Source organism: Scyliorhinus torazame, chromosome 5, assembly GCF_047496885.1.
Source record: "Scyliorhinus torazame isolate Kashiwa2021f chromosome 5, sScyTor2.1, whole genome shotgun sequence".
NCBI lineage: Eukaryota > Metazoa > Chordata > Chondrichthyes > Carcharhiniformes > Scyliorhinidae > Scyliorhinus > Scyliorhinus torazame.
Genome location: NC_092711.1, coordinates 326,626,020 through 326,646,782, shown reverse-complemented (window position 1 = coordinate 326,646,782; position 20,763 = coordinate 326,626,020). Strand labels below are relative to the sequence as shown.

The following is a 20,763-nucleotide window of genomic DNA, read 5'->3' as shown; positions in this document are numbered from 1 at the left end:
GTTGAAGGGTGGGTCAGTAAATTTGCAGACAATACGAAGATTGGTGAAGTTGTGGATAGTGAGGAGGGCTGTTGTCGGCTGCAAAGAGACATCGATAGGATGCAGAGCTGGGCTGAGAAGTGGCAGGTGGAATTCAACCCTAAAAAGTGCGAGGTTGTTCATTTTGGAAGGACAAATATGAATGTGGAATACAGGGTTAATGGTAGAGTTCTTGGCAATGTGGAGGAGCAGAGAGATCTTGGGGTCTATGTTCATACATCTTTGAAAGTTGCCACTCAAGTGGATAGAGCTGTGAAGAAGGCCTATGGTGTGCTAGCGTTCATTAACAGAGGGATTGAATTTAAGAGCCGTGAGGTGATGATGCAGCTGTACAAAACTTTGGTACGGCCACATTTGGAGTACTGTGTACAGTTCTGGTCGCCTCATTTTAGGACGGATGTGGAAGCTTTGGAAAAGGTGCAGAGGAGATTTACCAGGATGTTGCCTGGAATGGAGAGTAGGTCTTAAGAGGAAAGGTTGAGGGTGCTAGGCCTTTTCTCATTAGAACGGAGAAGGATGAGGGGCGACTTGATAGAGGTTTATAAGATGATCAGGGGAATAGATAGAGTAGACAGTCAGAGACTTTTTCCCCGGGTGGAACAAACCATTACAAGGGGACATAAATTTAAGGTGAATGGTGGAAGATGTAGGGGGGATGTCAGAGGTAGGTTCTTTACCCAGAGAGTAGTGGGGGCATGGAATGCACTGCCTGTGGAAGTAAGTTGAGTCGGAAACATTAGAGACCTTCAAGCAGCTATTGGATAGGTACATGGATTACGGTAAAATGATGTAGAGTAGATTTATTTGTTCTTAAGGGTAGCATTGTGGATAGCACAATTGCTTCACAGCTCCAGGGTCCCAGGTTCGATTCCGGCTTGGGTCACTGTCTGTGCGGAGTCTGCACATCCTCCCCGTGTTTGCGTGGGTTTCCTCCGGGTGCTCCGGTTTCCTCCCACAGTCCAAAGATGTGCAGGTTAGGTGGATTGGCCATGATAAATTGCCCTTTGTGTCCAAAATTGCCCTTAGTGTTGGGTGGAGGTGTTGACTTTGGGTAGGGTGCTCTTTCCGAGAGCCGGTGCAAATTCAATGGGCCGAATGGCCTCCTTCTGCACTGTAAATTCAATGATAATCTATGATTAATCTAGGACAAAGGTTCGGCACAACATCATGGGCCGAAGGGCCTGTTCTGTGCTGTATTTTTCTATGTTCTATTTATCCAGGCCTACACGCTGGGGGGCTTCGCCTCCTTCCACATTAGCAAGATCCTTCGCCGGGCTACTAGGGACGCAAAGGCCAGAATGCCGGCCTCTTTCGCCTCCTGCATTCCCGGCTCGTCCACTACGCCAAATAGTGCTAGCCCCCAGCTTGGCTTGACCCGGACTTTCACCACCTTGGATACTGTTCCCGCAACTCCCCTCCAGTGCCGGGCATGACCAAAACATATGGACATGGTTCGCCGGACTTCCTGAGCACCTCCCACATCGGGCTGTTTAGCACAGGGCTAAATCGCTGGCTTTGAAGGCAGGCCAGCAGCACGGTTCAATTCCCGTAACAGCCTCCCCGAACAGGTGCCGGAATGTGGCGACTAGGGGCTTTTCACAGTAACTTAATTTGAAGCCTACTTGTGACAAGCGATTTTCATTTCGTTTCATTCATTTCATTTTCCTCCACCCCAAAGAACCTACTCAGCCTTGCCCCCGTCATATGCGCTCTATGAACCACCTTAAATTGTATCAGGCTAAGCCTGGCACACGAGGAAGAGGAATTAACCCTACTTAGGGCATCAGCCCATAGCCCCCACTCAATCGCCTCCCCTAACTCCTCCCATTTACCCATCAGCTCCTCTACCAAAGCCTCCCCCTCTTTCATCTCCTGGTATATCGCCGACACCTTGCCCTCCCCGACCCATACGCCCGAAATCACCCTATCTTGAATCCCCTGTGCCGGGAGTCGCGGAAATTCCCTCACCTGCCGCCTCACAAATGGCCTCACTTGCATGTACCTGAAAGCGTTTAATGGGGGTAGCCCAAACATCTCCTCCAGCGCCCCTAAGCTCGCGAACGTCCCGTCAATGAACAGGTCCCCCATTCTTCTAATCCCTACCCGATGCCAGCTCTGAAATCCCCCGTCCATCCTTCCTGGGACAAACCGATGGTTGTCCCTGATCGGGGACCACACCGAGGCTCCCGTCGCACCCCTGTGCCGTCTCCACTGCCCCCAGATCTTTAGCGTTGCTGCCACCACCGGGCTCGTGGTATACCTTGTCGGCAAGAGCGGCAGCGGTGCCATCACCAGCGCCCCCAGGCTCGTTCCTTTGCAGGACGCCATCTCCAACCTCTTCCACGCCACCCCCTCTCCCTCCATCACCCACTTACGGATCATTGCCACGTTGGCTGCCCAATAATAACCACCCAAATTCGGCAACGCCAACTCTCCTCTATCTCTGCTACGCTCCAAGAACCCCCTCCTTACCCGCGGGGTCTTGCTCGCCTACACAAATCATGTAATGCTCCTGCTTACCCTCTTAAAAAAAGTCCTTAGTAATCACAATTGGGAGGCATTGGAATACAAAAAGAAATCTCGGGAGGACCACCATTTTAACCGACTGTACCCTACCCGCCAGCGAGAGTGGCAACATGTCCCACCTTTTAAAATCCTCCTCCATCTGTTCCACCAACCGCGTCAAATTAAGTTTGTGCAGTGCCCCCCCAGCTCCTAGCGACCTGAATCCCCAAGTTTCGAAAGCTCCTTTCCGCCCTCCTCAACGGTAGGTCGTCTATCCCTTTTCCCTGGTCCCCCGGATGGATCACAAAGAGCTCACTCTTTCCCACAATGAGCTTATAGCCCGAAAAGTCTCCAAACTCCCGTAGGATCTGCATTACCTCAACCATCCCCTCCACTGCGTCCGTCACATACAGCAACAGGTCGTCTGCGTACCGCGACACTCGATGTTCCTCTCCCCCTCGAACCACCCCCTTCCATTTCTCCGATTCCCTTAACGCCATGGCCAAAGGTTCAATTGCTAATGCGAACAGCAGAGGGGACAGGGGGCACCCCTGCCTCGTCCCTTGGTGCAGCCGGAAATACTCCGACCTCCGCCGGTTCGTGACCACACTCGCCACCGGGGCTTTATACAGGAGCTTAACCCAACTAATAAACCCTCCCCCGAACCCAAACCTCCTCAACACTTCCCAGAGATACTCCCACTCTACCCGATCGAAGGCCTTCTCCGCATCCATGGCTGTCACTATCTCCGCCTCTCCCTCCACCGATGGCATCATTATCACATTTAGGAGCCTTCGCACATTAGTATTTAACTGCCTACCCTTTACGAATCCCGTCTGGTCCTCGTGAATCACCCCCAGGACACAGTCCTCAATCCCCATGGCCAACATTTTTGCCAGCAACTTAGCATCTACATTAAGGAGCGAGATCGGTCTATACGACCCACATTGCAGTGGGTCCTTATCCCGCTTCAAGATCAAAGAGATCGTCGCCTCTGACATTGTCGGGGGCAGGGTCCCCCCCTCCCTTGATTCATTGAAGGTCCTTACCAGCAACGCGGCTAACAGGTCTACATACTTCCTGTAGAACTCCACCGGGAATCCATCCGACCCCGGGGCCTTCCCTGCCTGCATGCTCCCCAGTTCTTTAACCAGCTCCTCCACCCCAATTGGTGCCCCCAAACCAGCCACCTCCTGCACCTCCACCCTTGGGAACCTCAACTGATCCAAGAATCGCCGCATCCCCTCTTTTCCCCCTGGGGGCTGGGACCTATACAGTTCCTCGTAAAAGGCCTTAAAAGCCTTGTTCACTTTCCCTGCACTCCGCACCGTAGTTCCACTGCCATCTTTGACTCCACCTATTTCCCTCGCTGCCATCCTCTTACGGAGCTGGTGTGCCAGCATCCGGCTCGCCTTCTCCCCATATTCATATATCGCCCCCTGTGCCTTCCTCCACTGTGCCTTTGCCTTCCCTGTGGTCAACAGGTCGAACTCCGTCTGGAGACTTCGTCTCTCCCTGAGTAGTCCCTCATCAGGAGCCTCTGCCTAGCTCCTGTCCACCCTTAAAATCTCCCCCACTAACCTCTCCCTTTCCCTGCCCTCTCTCTTCACCCTGTGAGCCCTGATGGAGATTAACTCTCCCCTGACCACCGCCTTCAGCGCCTCCCATACTACTCCCACCTGCACCTTCCCGTTGTCGTTAGCCTCCAGATACTTTTCAATACACCCCTGCACCCTCCCGCACACTTCCTCGTCTGCCAGCAGTCCCACATCCAACCTCCACAACGGGTGTTGGTCCCTCTCCTCCCCCAGCTCCAGCTCCACCCAGTGCGGGGCATGGTCTGAAATGGCTATGGCCGAATACTCCGTTCCCTCCACTTTCGGGATCAATGCCCTGCCCAGAACAAAAAAATCTATCCGGGAGTAGGCTTTAGATTGTTTGGAGACTTGGGCGGAGAGATGGCAGATGGAGTTTAATCCGGACAAATGTGAGGTAATGCATTTTGGAAGGTCTAATGCAGGTAGGGAATATACAGTGAATGGTAGAACCCTCAAGAGTATTGAAAGTCAGAGAGATCTAGGAGTACAAGTCCACAGGTCACTGAAAGGGGCAACACAGGTGGAGAAGGTAGTCAAGAAGGCATACGGCATGCTTGCCTTCATTGGCTGGGGCATTGAGTATAAGAATTGGCAAGTCATGTTGCAGCTGTCTAGAACCTTAGTTAGGCCACACTTGGAGTATAGTGTTCAATTCTGGTCGCCACACCACCAGAAGGATGTGGCGACTTTAGAGAGGGTGCAGAAGAGATTTACCAGAATGTTGCCTGGTATGGAGGGCATTAGTTATGAGGAGCGGTTGAATAAACTCTGTTTGTTCTCACTGGAACGACGGAGGTTGAGGGGCGACTTGATAGAGGTCTTCAAAATTATGAGGGGCATAGACAGAGTGGATAGTCAGAAGCTTTTCCCTAGGGTAGAGGGGTCAATTACTAGGGGGCATAGGTTTAAGGTGAGAGGGGCAAGGTTTAGAGTAGATGTACGAGGCAAGTTTTTTTACACAGAGGGTAGCGGGTGCCTGGAACTCGCTACCGGAGGAGGTGGTGGAAGCAGGGACGATAGTGACATTTAAGGGGCATCTTGACAAATACATGAATAGGATGGGAATAGAGGGATACGGACCCAGGAAGTGTAGAAGATTGTAGTTTAGTCGGGCAGCATGGTCGGCACGGGCTTGGAGGGCCGAAGGGCCTGTTCCTGTGCTGTACTTTTCTTTGTTCTTATGTACATGGGAGAAAAAAGAAAATTCTCTGGCCAGAGGCCTGGCAAATCTCCACGGATCTACTCTTTCCCCCCCCCCCCCCCCATCTGATCCATAAACCCCCTAAGCACCTTGGCCGCAGCCGGCCTCTTCCCCGTCCTAGATCTGTAACGATCTAATGCTGGGTCCAGCACAGTGTTAAAATCCCCACCCATTATCAAACTCCCTACCTCCAGGTCCGGAATACGCCCCAACATCCGTTTCATGAATCCAGCATCGTCCCAGTTTGGGGCATATACATTCACCAGTACCACCTCCGTCCCCTGCAACCTACCACTCACCATCACATATCGGCCTCCCTTGTCCGCTACTATGTTCTTGGCCTCAACGACATCCACTTTACCACCAGTATTGCCACCCCTCTATTCTTCGCATCCAGCCCCGAATGGAACACCTGTCCCACCCATCCGTTCCTTAACCTGACCTGATCTGCCACCTTCAGATGCGTCTCCTGAAGCATGACCACGTCTGCCTTCAGTCCCTTTAGGTGCGCGAACACTTGGGCCCTCTTAACCGGCCCATTTAGGCCTCTCACATTCCATGTGATCAGCCGGATTGGGGGGGTTACCTACACCCCCCACCCCACCCGCCGACTAGCCACCTCCTATCTTAGGGCATTCCCATGCTCGCGCCTCCCGCACCCTCCAGTCCCTAGGCGGGGAACCACCGCCCCGACCACCTCTTCTATTTTCAGTTCCCCCTCGGACAGTGCAGCAGCAACCCTAGAATCCCCCCCCCCTCTCCCCGCTAGATCCACATCTAGCTCTTTTGCTCCCCCCATATTACTTCCGTGAGTCAGCTGACTTCTGCTGACCCCGGCTTCCACCGCCTTCCCGTTGATCTCCCCCATGTGGGAGTCTCTCCTCCTCCTTACCTTCCTCCATCCCCCCCCCCCCCCCCCCCTCCCTTGCGCTGGAAAAAGCCCGCACTTTCCTGAACCAGCCCCGCCCCCTGAGGCGCAGCTCCTGTTGCGGCCATTATCCCAGTTCCCTCATCCCCGAGTCTCACCTCCCTCCAGCACCGACGCCCACATTCCCCATCATCATCATCTTGTCTACAGAAAAGAAAAAAGGAAATTTTAGGAATTTTAACCTGAACTCTACCCACATCCCCATCCATCATCCCACCCATGCAATATTCTTTACCCATATTTACAACCCCATATACAACCACATCCCCTCAGTTCGAGTCCAGTTTTTCCGTCTGAATAAAGGTCCAAGCCTCTTCTGGCGTTTCAAAATAATGGTGTCTGTCCTGATAAGTGACCCACAGTCGCGCAGGCTGCAGCATGCCGAACCTGACTCTTTTTCTATGCAGCACCGCCTTGGCCCGGTTGAAGCCAGCTCTCCTCTTTGCCACCTCTGCGCTCCAATCCTGGTAGACTCTGATCACCACGTTCTCCCATCTACTGCTCCGCACCTTCTTGGCCCATCTCAGCACACTTTGTCCGCGAAGCGATGGAACCTTGCCACTATCGCCCTTGGCGGCTCATCAGCCTTGGGTCTCCTCGCCAGGACCCGGTGAGCCCTTTCCAGCTCCAGGGGGGTCGGAGAGGCCTGCGCACCCATCAGCGAATGGAGCATCGTACTCGCGTACGCCCCGGCATCAGCTCCCTCCACTCCTTCGGGAAGACCCAGAATCCGGAGGTTCTTTCTCCTCGACCTGTTCTCCAGGACCTCAATTCTCTCGGCCCACCTCCTGTGCACCGCCTCGTGCGCCTCCATTTTTACCGCCAGGCCCAGGATCTCGTCCTCGTTGGTATTCACTTTATCATTCACCTCACGAAGCTCCACCGCCTGGGTCTTCTGGGTCTCCTTCAGCCCCTCGATCACCAACAGCATCGGCGCCAGCACCTCCTTTTTCAGCTCCTCCACACATCGCTTGAGGAACTCCTGCTGGTCTGGCCCCCACGCTGCTCGCTCTCTGCCCTCCGCCATCTTGCCTTTTTCCCCTCATTTTGGTCTCTGCTCCAGGGCCTCTTTCCTCGTCGTTCCACCACTGATCTCTGCCATATACTGTGAGGGGGGACCTCACTGCACCTTCCCACACGGGATTAATCCGAAAAAAGCTCCGTTGGGACTCGTCTGGAGAGCCAGAAAGTCCGTTGTCGCGGGAGCTGCCGAAACGTGCGGCTTAGCTCCGCATCGCCGCAACCGGAAGTCATCATCTATCTCTGTCTTAAAGACACTCAGTGATTTGGTCTCCACAGCTTTCTGCGGCAAAGAGTTCCACAGATTCACCACCCTCTGGCTGAAGAAATTCCTCCTCATCTCTGTTTTAAAGGATCGTCCTTTTAGTCTGAGATGGTGTCCTCTGCTTCTAGTTTCTCCTGCAAGTGGAAACATCCTCTCCACGTCCACTCTATCCAGACCTCGCAGTATCCTGTAAGTTTCAATAAGATCCCCCCCTCATCCTTCTAAACTCCCAACGAGTAAAACCCAGAGTCCTCAACTGTTCCTCATACGACAAGCTCTTCATTCCAGGAATCATTCTTGTGAACCTCCTCTGGACCCTTTTCAAGGCCAGCACATCCTTCCTTAGATACGGGGCCCAAAACTGCTCACAATACTCCAAATGGGGTCTGACCAGAGCCTTATACAGCCTCAGAAGTACATCCCTGGTCTTGTATTCTAGCACTCTTGCCATGAATGCTAACATTGCATTTGCCTTCCTAACTGCCGACTGAACCTGCACGTTAACCTTAAGAGAATCGTGAACAAGGACTCCCAAGTCCCTTTGTGCTTCTGATTTCTTAAGCATTCCCCCCCCGCTTCCTCAATACTACCTGTCCCTCTACAGATCTTTGTATCATCTGCAAACTTAGCAATAGTGCCTTCAGTTCCTTCTTCCAGATCATTAATGTATATTCTTGGAAGTTATGGTCCCATTAAATCTAATGTTGGATATTATGTTTCAGGTTTTGCAAGGATAGGTTGGTTGGGTACAGTCAGTACTTTACCTGTTGTGAACATACCTGGCATCACACCGGCACTGAAATTCATATACCACATTACTCACTCGTGTGATTGGCGGAACGTCTCTCACATTCTTCCCATACAATATAGATTGTTGTTCCCCTTATTATTCACATTTTCATAAATTCTGTTCTGTTGAGTGCAAGGCGAAAATCCTCAACAGCATTTCTCTCTTTCAGCAACAGTCCAGTCCTGTGCCTCCAAATGACGACGGGATGTTTTAATTTTGAATCTGCATCGTCATTCAATGCTTTGTTCATTCTCTGACTAATCATTTTAGACAGATTCACTCCTCTCACTCACTGCCTATTATTTGGTTGTGAGTAGTATGGATAAACTGGGCTTAATTTGATCTTTCAAAAGTCACTGGAGTCAGGGAAAGTCCCAGAGGATTGGAAAATCGCTGTTGTAACCCCCGTGTTCAAGAAGGGAACAAGAAAAAAGATGGAAAATTATAGGCCAATTAGCCTAACCTCGGCTGTTGGCAAGATTCTAGAATCCATCGTTAAGGATGAGATTTCTAAATTCTTAGAAGTGCAGGGTCGGATTAGGACAAGTCAGCATGGATTTAGTAAGGGGAGGTCGTGTCTGACAAAGTTCTTTGAAGAGTTAACAAATAGGTTAGACCAAGGAGAGCCAATGGATGTTATCTATCTTGACTTCCAAAAGGCCTTTGATAAGGTGCCTCACGGGAGACTGCTGAGTAAAATAAGGGCCCATGGTATTCGAGGCAATGTACTATCATGGATTGACGATTGGCTGTCAGGCAGAAGGCAGAGAGTTGGGATAAAAGGTTCTTTTTCGGAATGGCAACCGGTGACGAGTGGTGTCCCGCAGGGTTCAGTGTTGGGGCCACAGCTGTTCTCTTTATATATTAACAATCTAGATGACGGGACTGGGGGCATTCTGGCTAAGTTTGCCGATGATACAAAGATAAGTGGAGGGGCAGGTAGTATTGAAGAGGTGGGGAGGCTGCAGAAAGATTGTGGGATGACCATCTTCATTGCTTTTATTCTCAATGTAAAGTATAGTTCAGAAGAATGTGTGATGTTAAGGCTGTTTTTGAACTTTCAGATGTTTGTAAGTAGCAGTGCATCACTTGCTTTTGTGATGTCAGCGTTGCCAAATTGCTGTATTGTTATGTAGGAGCCATAGGCTTTCATGCAGTTCAACATCCTTCACTGGAGGAAGATGCTGTAAAGTGCTTCAAAGGCTTGTCAGGAAAATGAAAACTGAGCGACAAAGGCAGTGAGTTCCTAATTGTTTTGTCAAAGCAGTGGATGTGGGGATGGTTTTGAAGTGAGTCATGTGAGCAGGGGTTGAGGGCAGAGGGTCTAAGGAGGGAATTCCAGAGCTTGGGGCAGGCATAGGCACCAATGGTGGCGTGTTTAAAATTGGGGAGGCTGAAGAAGATAATTAAAGATACACCGTTAACTCCGAGTTGTGGGCTGGAGGGGATTACAGAGATAGATGTTTACTGCATGAAACAGGCCCTTCAGCCCAACTTGTCCATGCCTTCCAGTTTTTACCACTAAGTTAGTCCCATTTGCCCCATATCCCTCTATACCCATCTTTCCCATATAACTGTCTACACGATTTTTAAAAGACAAATTGTACCCGTCTCTGCCACTGCTTCTGACAGCTCGTTCCGGACACTCACCACCCTCTATGTGATAAAACTGCCCCTCTGGACCCTTTTGTATTTCTCCCCTCTCACCGTAAACCCAGGCCCTCTAGTTCGATCCATCCAGCCCCCTTGGAGCGAACCAGTAGTTATCACCCATTGGTGCCCACACTGACGCCCCCTCCAACCCCATGTCCTGACCCCACACCCTCAGGGCTGCCACAGGGCTTGTGGAGTACCGAGCCGGTGAGAATGGCAAAGGTGCCGTTAACAATGCCCCAAATTCGTGTCCTTACATGATGCCGCCTTCATCCGCTCCCATACTGACCCCTCCCCACTACCCACTTGCTAACCATTGCAATATTCGCCGCCCAGTAGTAATTAATGAAATTTGGAAGAGCCAGCCCCCCGCCCCCCCCCCCCCCAACTCCAGCAGCACCGTAGCACCTTTACCCGTGGTGTTTTGCCTGCCCAAACAAATCCCAAGATCACTGCATTCGCTTCTTTGAAGAACGCCTTGGGGATAAAAATTGGAAGGCTCTGAAAAACAAACAAAAACCTCACGATGACCGTCATTTAAAAATAAATAAATTTAGAATACCCAATTCATTTTTCCAATGAAGGGGCAATTTAGCGTGGCCAATCCACCTACCCTGCACGTCTTTGGGTTGTGGCAGTGAAACCTACACAAACACGTGGAGAATGTGCAAACTCCACACAGACAGTGACCCAGAGCCGGGATCGAACCTGGGACCTCGGCGCCTTGAGGCAGCAGTGCTAACCACTGCGCCGCCGTGCTGCCCGGAGGACCGTCATTTTAACTGTCTGAACCTGCTCCGCCAATGACAACGGGTGCACATCCCACCTCCGAAAGTCCCTCCTCACCTGTTCTACCAACCGACCCAAATTCTTTTCATTGTCACAAGCAGGCTTACATTAACACTGCAATGAAGTTACTGTGAAAAGCCCCCAGTCGCCACATTCCACCGTCTGTTCGGGTACACAGAGGGAGAATTCTCAGCTGGTACGGGAATTGAACCCGTGCTGCTGGCCTTGTTCTGCATCACAAACCAGCTGTCTAGCCCACTGAGCTAAACCAGCCCTAGTTTATAAGTTTATTGAGTATAAGAATTGGCAAGTCATGTTGCAGCTGTATAGAACCTTAGTTAGGCCACACTTGGAGTATAGTGTTCAATTCTGGTCGCCACACTACCAGAAGGATGTGGAGGCTTTAGAGAGGGTGCAGAAGAGATTTACCAGAATGTTGCCTGGTATGGAGGGCATTAGCTATGAGGAGCGGTTGAATAAACTCGGTTTGTTCTCACTGGAACGAAGGAGGTTGAGGGGAGACCTGATAGAGGTATACAAAATTATGAGGGGCATAGACAGAGTGGATAGTCAGAGGCTTTTCCCCAGGGTAGAGGGGTCAATTACTAGGGGGCATAGGTTTAAGGTGAGAGGGGCAAGGTTTAGAGTAGATGTACGAGGCAAGTTTTTTACGCAGAGGGTAGTGGGTGCCTGGAACTCGCTACCGGAGGAGGTAGTGGAAGCAGGGACGATAGGGACATTTAAGGGGCATCTTGACAAATATATGAATAGGATGGGAATAGAAGGATACAGACCCAGGAAGTGTAGAAGATTGTAGTTTAGTTGGGCAGCATGGTCGGCACGGGCTTGGAGGGCCGAAGGGCCTGTTCCTGTGCTGTACATTTCTTTGTTCTTTGTTCTTATGCAGCTGCTCCCACTCCTGCGCCACCTGGATACCTAAATCCAGGTCAGGAATCCTCCCCAACACCAACCTCATAAATTTCACATCGTCCCAGTTCGGGGAATAAATGTTTACCAACACCACCGGCATCCCCTCCAGTTTCCCACTTACCATAACTCTCCTCAGAGCCCGCCATTTTATTTCCCATCTCGAATGCTACCCGCTTATTGACCAAAATGCCACCCCCTTTGTTTCAAAGTCCAATCCCGAATGAGATACTTCCCCAACCCATCCCTTCCTCTGTCTAATCTGGTCATCCACCCTCAGATGAATCTCTTGTAGCAAGGCCACAACCGCCTTCAATCACTTTAAGTGTGCGGACACACGGGCCCTCTTGACTTCATCTCTATCCCTTTTGGATAGTCAGGCTTTTTCCCAGGGTAGAGGGGTCAATTACTAGGTTTAAGGTGCGAGGGGCAAGGTTTAGAGTAGATGTACGAGGCAAGTTTTTTTTTTTACACAGAGGGTAGTGGGTGCCTGGAACGCGCTGCCGGAGGAGGTGGTGGAAGCAGGAACGATAGTGACATTTAAGGGGCATCTTTACACATCCATGAATAGGATGGGAATAGAGGGATACGGACCCAGGAAGTGTAGAAGATTGTAGTTCAGACGGGCAGCATGGTCGGCACAGGCTTGGAGGACGGAAAGGCCTGTTCCTGTGCTGTACTTTTCTTTGTTCTTTGACTGGCCCATTCACGTTCCATGTGACCAGGCTGGTCGGGGGGCACCCCACCACACTCCATGGATTTGAACCCAGGTCCCCAGAGCATTACCCTGGGACTCTGGATTATTAGTCAGGCGACAATAGCACAGTGTCACCACCTCCCCTCTTGCAGGAACAGGAGCAGGCCATTCAGCCCCTCGTGCCTGCTCCACCATTAAATGGGATCATGGCTGATCTGTGTCCTAATTTCATTCACCTACCTTTATCTATCTCAGATTTAAAATTAACAACTGATCTTGCTAAAGTAGTTGGGGAGGGTTTAAGCAAAAAGCCAGGGTCCTGAATCTTAATAAAGTAAACTGCGATGATATGAGGCGTGAGTTGGCTATGATGGATTAGGGAACGTTACTTAAAGGGATGACAGTGGATAGGCAATGGCAAACATTCAAGGAACACATGGGGGGAACTGCAAAAATTGTTTATTCCTGTCTGGCATAAAAGTAAAATGGAAACGTGGCCAATCCATGGCTTACAAGGGAAGTTAGAGATAGTATTCGATCCAAGGAAGAAGCGTACTAATTGGCCAAGAAACAAACAGGTCTGAGGATTGGGAACAAAGAAAAGTACAGCAGAGGAACAGGCCCTTCGGCCCTCCAAGCCTGCACCGACAATGCTGCCTGTCTAACCTAAACCCTTTTCCACTTCTGAGGTCCGTAACCCTCTTGTTCCCATGCTATTCATGTATTTGTCAAGACACCTTTCAACATCACTATTGTACCTGCTTCTACCACCTCCGGCAGCGAGTTCCAGGCACCCACTGCCCTCTGTGTAAAAAGCTCCGGCAGCGAGTTCCAGGCACCCATTACCCTCTGTGTAAAAGCCTCTGGCAGCGGGTTTCAGGCACCCACTACCCTCTGTAAAAACCTCCGGCAGCGAGTTCCAGGCACCCACTGCCCTCTGTGTAAAAAGCTCCGGCAGCGAGTTCCAGGCACCCACTACAAAACCTCTGGCAGCGAGTTCCAGGCACCCACTACAAAACCTCCGGCAGCGAGTTCCAGGCACCCATTACCCTCTGTGTAAAAGCCTCTGGCAGCGAGTTTCAGGCACCCACTACCCTCAGTAAAAACCTCCGGCAGCGAGTTCCAGGCACCCACTACAAAACCTCTGGCAGCGAGTTCCAGGCACCCACTACCCTCTGTGTAAAAACCTCCGGCAGCGAGTTCCAGGCACCCACTACAAAACCTCTGGCAGCAAGTTCCAGGCACCCACTACAAAACCTCCGGCAGCGAGTTCCAGGCACCCATTACCCTCTGTGTAAAAGCCTCTGGCAGCGAGTTTCAGGCACCCACTACCCTCTGTAAAAACCTCCGGCAGCGAGTTCCAGGCACCCACTACAAAACCTCTGGCAGCGAGTTCCAGGCACCCACTACCCTCTGTGTAAAAACCTCCGGCAGCGAGTTCCGGGCACCCACTACAAAACCTCCGGCAGCGAGTTCCAGGCACCCACTACAAAACCTCCGGCAGCGAGTTCCAGGCACCCATTACCCTCTGTGTAAAAGCCTCTGGCAGCGAGTTTCAGGCACCCACTACCCTCTGTAAAAACCTCCGGCAGCGAGTTCCAGGCACCCACTACAAAACCTCTGGCAGCGAGTTCCAGGCACCCACTACCCTCTGTGTAAAAACCTCCGGCAGCGAGTTCCAGGCACCCACTGCCCTCTGTGTAAAAACCTTTCCTCACACCTTAAACCTTTGTCATTTTGTAATTGACTCTTCAATCCTGGGGAAGAGGTTCCAGTGGCGGCCATGGAGTGACTGGTTGCACATTATTTGTCAGCTTCCGCTCAAGACATATTTTTGGGGACCTCTCCCCATTCGTAGGGAGGAAGTTTGGATAGAAACAGGTGTAGGAGTGATTGAAGAAAGTGATACTCCACTGGTGGGGCTGGTGGATGGATCCAGAGACTAGAAATGGGTCGAGAAGAAGGGAGCTGGTGGAGCAGGAGAATCTTCATGCGTCACAGGTCAAGATGGCGGAGGGTAAGGCCTGTCCTGCCCCCCAAGTGGTCGAAGGAGCAACTGGTGGGCTTCTTAAATGAGAAGTTCAGACAGCAGAGGGGGAAAGCCTTTTTGATTTGATTTGATTTATTGTCACATGTACCGAAGTACAGTGATAAAGTATTTTTCTGCGGCCGAGGAACGTACACAGTACGTACAAAGTAGACAAAAAGAATAATCAACAGGGAACATTGACAAATGGTACATCGACAAACAGTGATTGGTTACAGTGCGGAACAAGGGGCCGAACAAAGCAAATATATGAGCAAGAGCAGCATAGGGCGTCGTGAACAGTGTTTTTACAGGGAACAGATCAGTCCGAGGGGGAGTCGTTGAGGAGTCTAATAGCTGTGGGGAAGAAGATGTTCCTATGTCTGGATGTGCGAGTCTTCAGACTTCTGTACCTTCTGCCTGATGGAAGGGTCTGGAAGAAGGCAATGCCTGGGTGGGAGGGGTCTCTGATAATGCCAGAGGCAGCGAGGCGTGTATACAGAATCAATGTGGAGATGGCAGGTTTGTGTGATGCGTTGGGCAGAGTTCACCATAGTTTCTTGCGATCTTGGACTGAGCAGTTGCCAGACCAAGCATGAGGACCTAGCCAAGGTGGTAGAGCTGCTCAAAGCGGGGATTGACCGCGTGGAGCAGAGGCTGGAATCCCAGAGCCAGGTGATCCAGAAACTGGAGGAGGCGGTGGGGGAGCACGAGGAGCAGCTTGCATTGTTAGTGGCTGAGATGGGAGTGATGCAGGAGACACAAAAGCGTCTGAAGGAGAAGGTGGAGGATCTGGAGAACTGCCCCAGGAGACAAAACCTGCGGATCGTGGGGATACCCGGAGGCATCGAAAGAGTGGATGCCGGAAAGTGTGTGACCAAGGTGTTGAAAAGATTGTTGGGGGAGGGGCCTCCAACTGGCTTCTGGAGGCCGACCGAGCGCACAGGGCGCTGATGAAGCTACAGGCGGGCGAGCCGCCGAGGGCGGTGGAGGTGCGGCTGCACCGTTTCTTGGACAAGGAGAAGATTCTGTGATGGGCGAGGCAGATGAGGAGGTGAACCTGGAATGGGAAGGAGCTGCGGGTGTACCAGGACCTGGGTGCAGAACTGGTAAAGAGGAGGGCCGGGTTCAATCGGGTCAAGACTGCCTTCTTTGAGAAAGGGGTGACATTTGGGGTGTTGTACATGGCCTGCTTCAGAGTGACCTTCCAGAACCGGGAATATTATTTTGGAACGGCAGACGGAATTTCTGAAGGACAGTGGACTGGCAGGAGAAGGAGGCATTGAAACTTTGGAGAAGGTGTGAGGAGGTTTTCCTTTTGATAGTTGTTAGAGAACTTTTCTCCTTTGCAATGTTTTGTGGGGCTTGGTGGAGGGGTGCCTTGGGAGCGTCGAGCGCGAGTGCACCTTTTTCCTGTTTCTTTGTTTCATGGGAGTGTGAGACCGGGTTGAGGGGGGGGGAAATCAGCAGTGGTGTGGGAGGCTTGGAGTCCTACGGTGAGGGCTGCCAGGATAGCTGGGCGGGCTAGTTAACAAGAGCGCAGTTGGGGGTGGCAAGGTGGTTGGTGCAGGTGAAGGGGGATTGGGTTGTTTTGTTTGAGGGAGGGGGGGGCTGCTGACGAAGGTGTGCTTGCTGTGGCATAGTAGGGTAAGGGAGTGATGACGGTGGATATCTGAGGGGGAGCATGGAGGTAGTATGACACGGGCCGGGGGCTGGCCCAAACAGGGATATAGTTGATTGGGAGGGGCGGAGAGCCCCCCAATAAGGCTGGTCACGTTGGGGAGGGGCGGGGGGGGATGAATCCGTGGAGGTTTGGGAGCTCGAGAGCGAAGGAGTTTTCGTACATTTTCCATGTGCACCGGGTGTACTCCTGGATTAATTTCTTTGTGGTGGAGAAAACGTTGCTGGCGGGGTGGTCGACTCTGGGTACTCGGCGATTGTGGTTCAGACGACGCGCCGCACTGGGTGGATTTGCAAGTGAACCAGGGGGTGCGGGGTGCAGTGGAGGCTGGATGTAGGGGTGATGAGGTGGTGTGCGAGCGGGTAAGGGCTGCCATCCCGGTGTATGTGGAACTTAGGAATACGGGGGAGGTTACGGCCGCCATGATGTGGGAGGCACTCAAGGCAGTAGTTAGGGTGGAGTTCATTTTGATTTAGACGCTCAGGGAAAAGGAGGAATGAGCAGAGATAGCTGGTGGGTGAGATTTTGAGGGTTGACAGGAGGTACTGGAGGCCCCGGGGGCAGGGTTATGAAAGCGAGGCAGAGGCTCCAGATGGAGTTTGGGCTGGTGTCCACGGAGATGGTGGAGGGTCAGGGAGGCAGTGTACAGGTACAGGGAGAGGGCGAATAGGAAGCCAGCCACAACGTAGGAAGCAGGAGGCGGCGAGGGAGATTGGAAGAGTGAAGGGTGGGATGGGAAGTGTGGTACTGGACCCGGTGTTGGTGATGGGGTGTTCGAGGAGTTTTTTATAGGAAGCTTTAGGAGTTGGAGCGCCCGGTTGGTTGGGGGGGGGGGGAATGGGCTGTGCTCGAGTTTCACAAGGTTGAGAAGGACCTGGTGGAGGGGGTGGGGGCCCCCATTGGGTTGATGGAAGTGATGGAGAGTATGGGGGGCGACGCAGGCAGGGAAGGCCCCGGGTCCGGATGGGTTCCTGTTGGAGTTTTATAAGATGTTTGGGGGTGACTTGGGGCCTCTGCTGGGGAAGGCATACAATGAACAGCACTCGCAAGCCTCCTGCCCAGGATATTGGTGCCCCTCCAGTTCAGGTGCAACCGGCCACCTTGTTCAGGTCCCACCTTCCCCAGAAGACATCCCAGTGATCTATGCATCTATCCCATATATCCTACACCAGCTCTTTAGCCCCATGTTCAACTGTACTATCTCCCGATCGTACAGCTCCCGACCTTAACTCTCTGAATTGTCTTTGCAGGACTGCTTCCCTTGTCCTGCCTATGTCATGAGTACCAATGTGTACTAATGCGATCTGTTTATTTCTGTCCACTTACAATGATAAATGTAATGCTTTTGTCATAGTTTTTATTTTCATTGTCTGTATTGAGCTGATTTGCAGAGATTGAAACCTGGTCATTGTAGGGAATTGATGCATTGGTACCAACATTGGGGGCAATGGAATGGGAGTGTAAGAGAGAGTTACTACAGTGTGTGTGTAGGTGTGCGTTTGTGTTCTCCCGGAAAACAACTGTTTTAAACAATGGCTAAGAAATGTTGAAACCTGAGCCTATTGTCTGTGGGTTGGAGCCTGATGTTAGTGAAGATAATAATCTTTTTATTGTCACAAGTAGGCTTACATTAACACTGCAGTGAAGTTACTGTGAAAAGCCCCTAGTCGCCACATTCCGGGGTCTATTCAGGTACACAGAGGGACATTTCAGTATTCTCAGCTGGTACGGGAATTGAACCCGTGCTGCTGGCCTTGTTCTGCATCACAAACCAGCTGTCTAGCCCACTGAGCTAAACCAGCTAAATCACACTCAGATTATTTCTGATTGGCTTTTGTTTCATTTTAGTGACAACTCTCAGGTTTTTCAACCAGATGTCCTGCGCAATCGGAGGAACAGCACCACTGTCATGAACCGGCACAGTCAGGTAAGGACGACTTGTGTGTGCATGTGCTCGCTTGCATGCAGATTGTGCATTGTACCACATGTGTTTTACATTCCCTAGAGAAGGAAAATACACTTTCAATGTCTGCCCTGTCAAGCCCCTTCAATGGGATCTCTTCTCATCCTTCTAAATTCCAGAGAATATAGACTCCATTTGTGCAGCCTCTCATCATAGGACAACCCTGTCATCCCAGGGACTTTTGTTGTACCGCCCAATAGAGTCAGTACAGTGAAGATGGAAGTCGTTGAGTCCATGCCAGCTCTCTGGAACAATCCAATCACCGTATCTAAACTTGTAGCTTTGCAAACTTATTTCCCTCAGATTTGTTTTCTTAATTTAGAGTGCCCAATTCATTTTTTCCAATTATGGGGTAATTTTAGCATGACCAATCCAGCTACTTTGCACATCTTTGGGTTGTGGGGGCGAAACCCATGCAAACACGGGGAGAATGTGAAAACTCCACACGGACAGTGACCTAGAGCCAGCATCGACCTGGGACCTCAGTGCTGTTAGGCAGCAGTGCTAACCACTGCGCCACCGTGCTGCCCTACCCATAAATTTCTTTTTATTCATTCATGGGATTATTGTCCATTCCTAATTGCGTTTGAGAAGGTGGCGAAGGACTTATTCAATTCTCTTTTCTCCACCCTCGTAGCCAGAGAGTTCCAGTTTATTGCTGCTTTGTGAGGGGGGAAGATGATCTTCCTCACATTCTCATGCCCAAAACCTTAAATCTGGGGCTCCTAGTCATAGAGTCAGATTTTTACAGCAAGGGAAGAGGCCCGTTGGCTCATCGTGTCCACACCAGCCATCAAGCACCTATCTACTCCTCTCAGTCTCAGGCACTTGGTCCGTAGCCTTGTCTGCAATGGCATTTCAGGTGCTGATCTAAATACTTTTTAAATATTGTGCGGGTTCCTGCCTCTACCCCCCTTTCAGGCAGTGAGTTCCAGATTCCTACCACCCTCTGAATGAAAAGATTTTTCTTCACATAAACCTTCTGCCCATTACCTTAAATCTATGAGCCCGAGCTATTGGCCCCTCTACTAAGGGGAAATGTTCTTTCCTGTCCACTCGACCTTATACGCCTCAGAATTTTGTACACCTCAATCAGGTCCCCCTCCGCCGCCTTCACTCCAAGAAAAACAACCCCAGCCTATCCAGTCTCTCTTGATAGCTGGAATGCTCCAACCAGGCAACATGCTGGTGAATCTCCTCTGTGCTCTGTGAATCTCCAAATTTGCACTCAGTGCTGAATTTGGGTGCATTTGAGTGCTATAGTGAGAGGTTGGTGACTGAGGGAGTGCTGAATTTGGGTGCATTTGAGTGCTATAGTGAGAGTTTGGTGACTGAGGGAGTTAGGTGAGGAGGGAGTAAGGTGCTCCTTTCATTTCATTTCCTTCATTTCCGCAAAGAGCGAGAAGGGAGCCAGGAGTTTACAGAGAGTGCAACTGACTGGGAGCAGAGTCGGAGGGCGGAGGTCCAGTTGGTCCACAGGGCAGCTATATTCTGTCAGGTAAGAAGGGATGGAGGCTAGGCCAGTTGCATGCTCCTCCTGTAGGATGTGGGTGGTGAGGGATACCACCGGTGTCCCCGCTGACTATACCTGCGGGAAGTGCACCCAACTTCAGCTCCTCAAAGACCGTGTTAGGGAACTGGAGCTGGAGCTGGATGAACTTCGGATCATCCGGGAGGCAGAGGGGGTGATAGAGAGGAGTTACAGGGAGGTAACCACACCCAAGGTACAGGACAAGAATAGCTGGGTTACAGTCAGGGGGAAAAAAAACAAACAGGCAGACAGTGCAGGGATCCCTTGTGGCCGTTCCCCTTCAAAACAAGTATACCATTTTGGATGCTGTTGGGGGGGATGACCTACCGGGAGAAGGCCCTAGCGGCCAGGTCTCTGGCACGGAGTCTGGCTCTGGGGCTCAGAAGGGAAGGGGGAGAATAGAAAAGCAATAGTAGTAGGACATTCAATGGTTAGGGGAATAGATAGGAGATTCTGTGGTCGCGAGCGAGACTCCCGGAAGGTATGTTGCCTCCCAGGGGCCAGGGATGTCTCGGATCGTGTCTTCAGGATCCTTAAGGGGGAGGGGGAGCAGCCAGAAGTCGTGGTGCACATTGGTACCAACGACGTAGGTCGGAAAACGGGTGTGGAGGTAATAAACTAGTTTAGGGAGTTAGGCTGGAAGTTAAAATCCAGGACAGACAGAGTTGTCATCTCTGGTTTGTTGCCGGTGCCACGTGATAGCGAGGCTAGGAATAGGGAGAGAGTGCAGCTGAACACGTGGCTGCAGGAATGGTGTAGGAGGGAGGGCTTCAGGTATTTGGATAATTGGAGCGCGTTCTGGGGAAGGTGGGACCTGTACAAGCAGGACGGGTTTCTCGTACTGTTCGGGAGGGTTTAAACTAATTTGGCAGGGGAATGGGAACCGGATTTGTAGTCCAGCAACTAAGGTAGCCGATATTCAGGATGCCAAAGCGTGTAATGAGGCAGTGGGGAAGGGAACACTGACAAAGGAGAGTACTTGCAGGCACGGAGGTGGGTTGAAGTGTGTATACTTCAACGCAAGAAGCATCAGGAATAAGGTGGGTGAACTTAAGGCATGGATCGGTACTTGGGACTACGATGTGGTGGCCATCATGGAAACTTGGATAGAAGAGGGGCAGAAATGGTTGTTGGAGGTCCCTGGTTATAG

General features: G+C 51.3%; 1 protein-coding gene across 2 annotated transcripts in view; it reads left to right on the top strand.

Moving 5' to 3' along the window:
* Window positions 1–9,522: 9,522 nt before the first annotated feature.
* The window catches only part of pabir2 (PABIR family member 2), a 104,041-nt gene continuing 92,800 nt past the window's right edge, over window positions 9,523–20,763 (top strand). Inside the window, exons 1-2 of one of the 2 annotated variants that reach the window (XM_072505995.1) lie at window positions 9,523–9,584; window positions 17,968–18,046. In XM_072505995.1, the coding sequence (XP_072362096.1) occupies window positions 9,562–9,584; window positions 17,968–18,046 (102 nt within the window). In that variant the 5' untranslated portion in view covers window positions 9,523–9,561. The remainder of the gene's footprint in view (window positions 9,585–17,967; window positions 18,047–20,763) is intronic. The other variant, XM_072505994.1, reaches the window with a different exon arrangement.